The 317-nt window shown below is 42.9% G+C and overlaps 1 protein-coding gene across 1 annotated transcript in view; it reads right to left on the reverse strand.

Annotated features, from left to right (window-relative positions):
- Positions 1-317, reverse strand: part of LOC119588560 (transmembrane 9 superfamily member 3-like) — a gene marked incomplete in the record, with an annotated part of 22076 nt that overhangs the window by 2756 nt on the left and 19003 nt on the right. The window contains 1 exon segment of the mRNA XM_037937200.1: positions 43-273. Within this exon segment, the coding sequence (XP_037793128.1) occupies positions 43-273 (231 nt within the window).

Here is a 317-nt window from a genome sequence, read left to right on the forward strand (position 1 = left end):
CAAAGAAACAAAAAGAGATATACGAACAAAGGCAACACTTACTTCGTTTTGAAAAAGAAGTAATAGGTGGCATAGAGGTATACATAGCCAGCAGTAGAGGCAGCCGCTAAGAAGCTGGTCCACTGCCACCGGTAGTCCTCTGCATTGAGCAAGAAGTACGCACACACTATGGTGACACATACAACCACCACTAGGAGGATCAGGAACACCAGCAACATGAAGCCATACACATAGTAAATCTTGTAGGCCCAGAAGGAGGTGAAGATGAAATACCTGGGGTGAACATACAATTATGATGACAATTGTAATGGTAATAA

Source organism: Penaeus monodon, chromosome 24, assembly GCF_015228065.2.
Source record: "Penaeus monodon isolate SGIC_2016 chromosome 24, NSTDA_Pmon_1, whole genome shotgun sequence".
Taxonomy (NCBI): Eukaryota; Metazoa; Arthropoda; class Malacostraca; order Decapoda; family Penaeidae; genus Penaeus; species Penaeus monodon.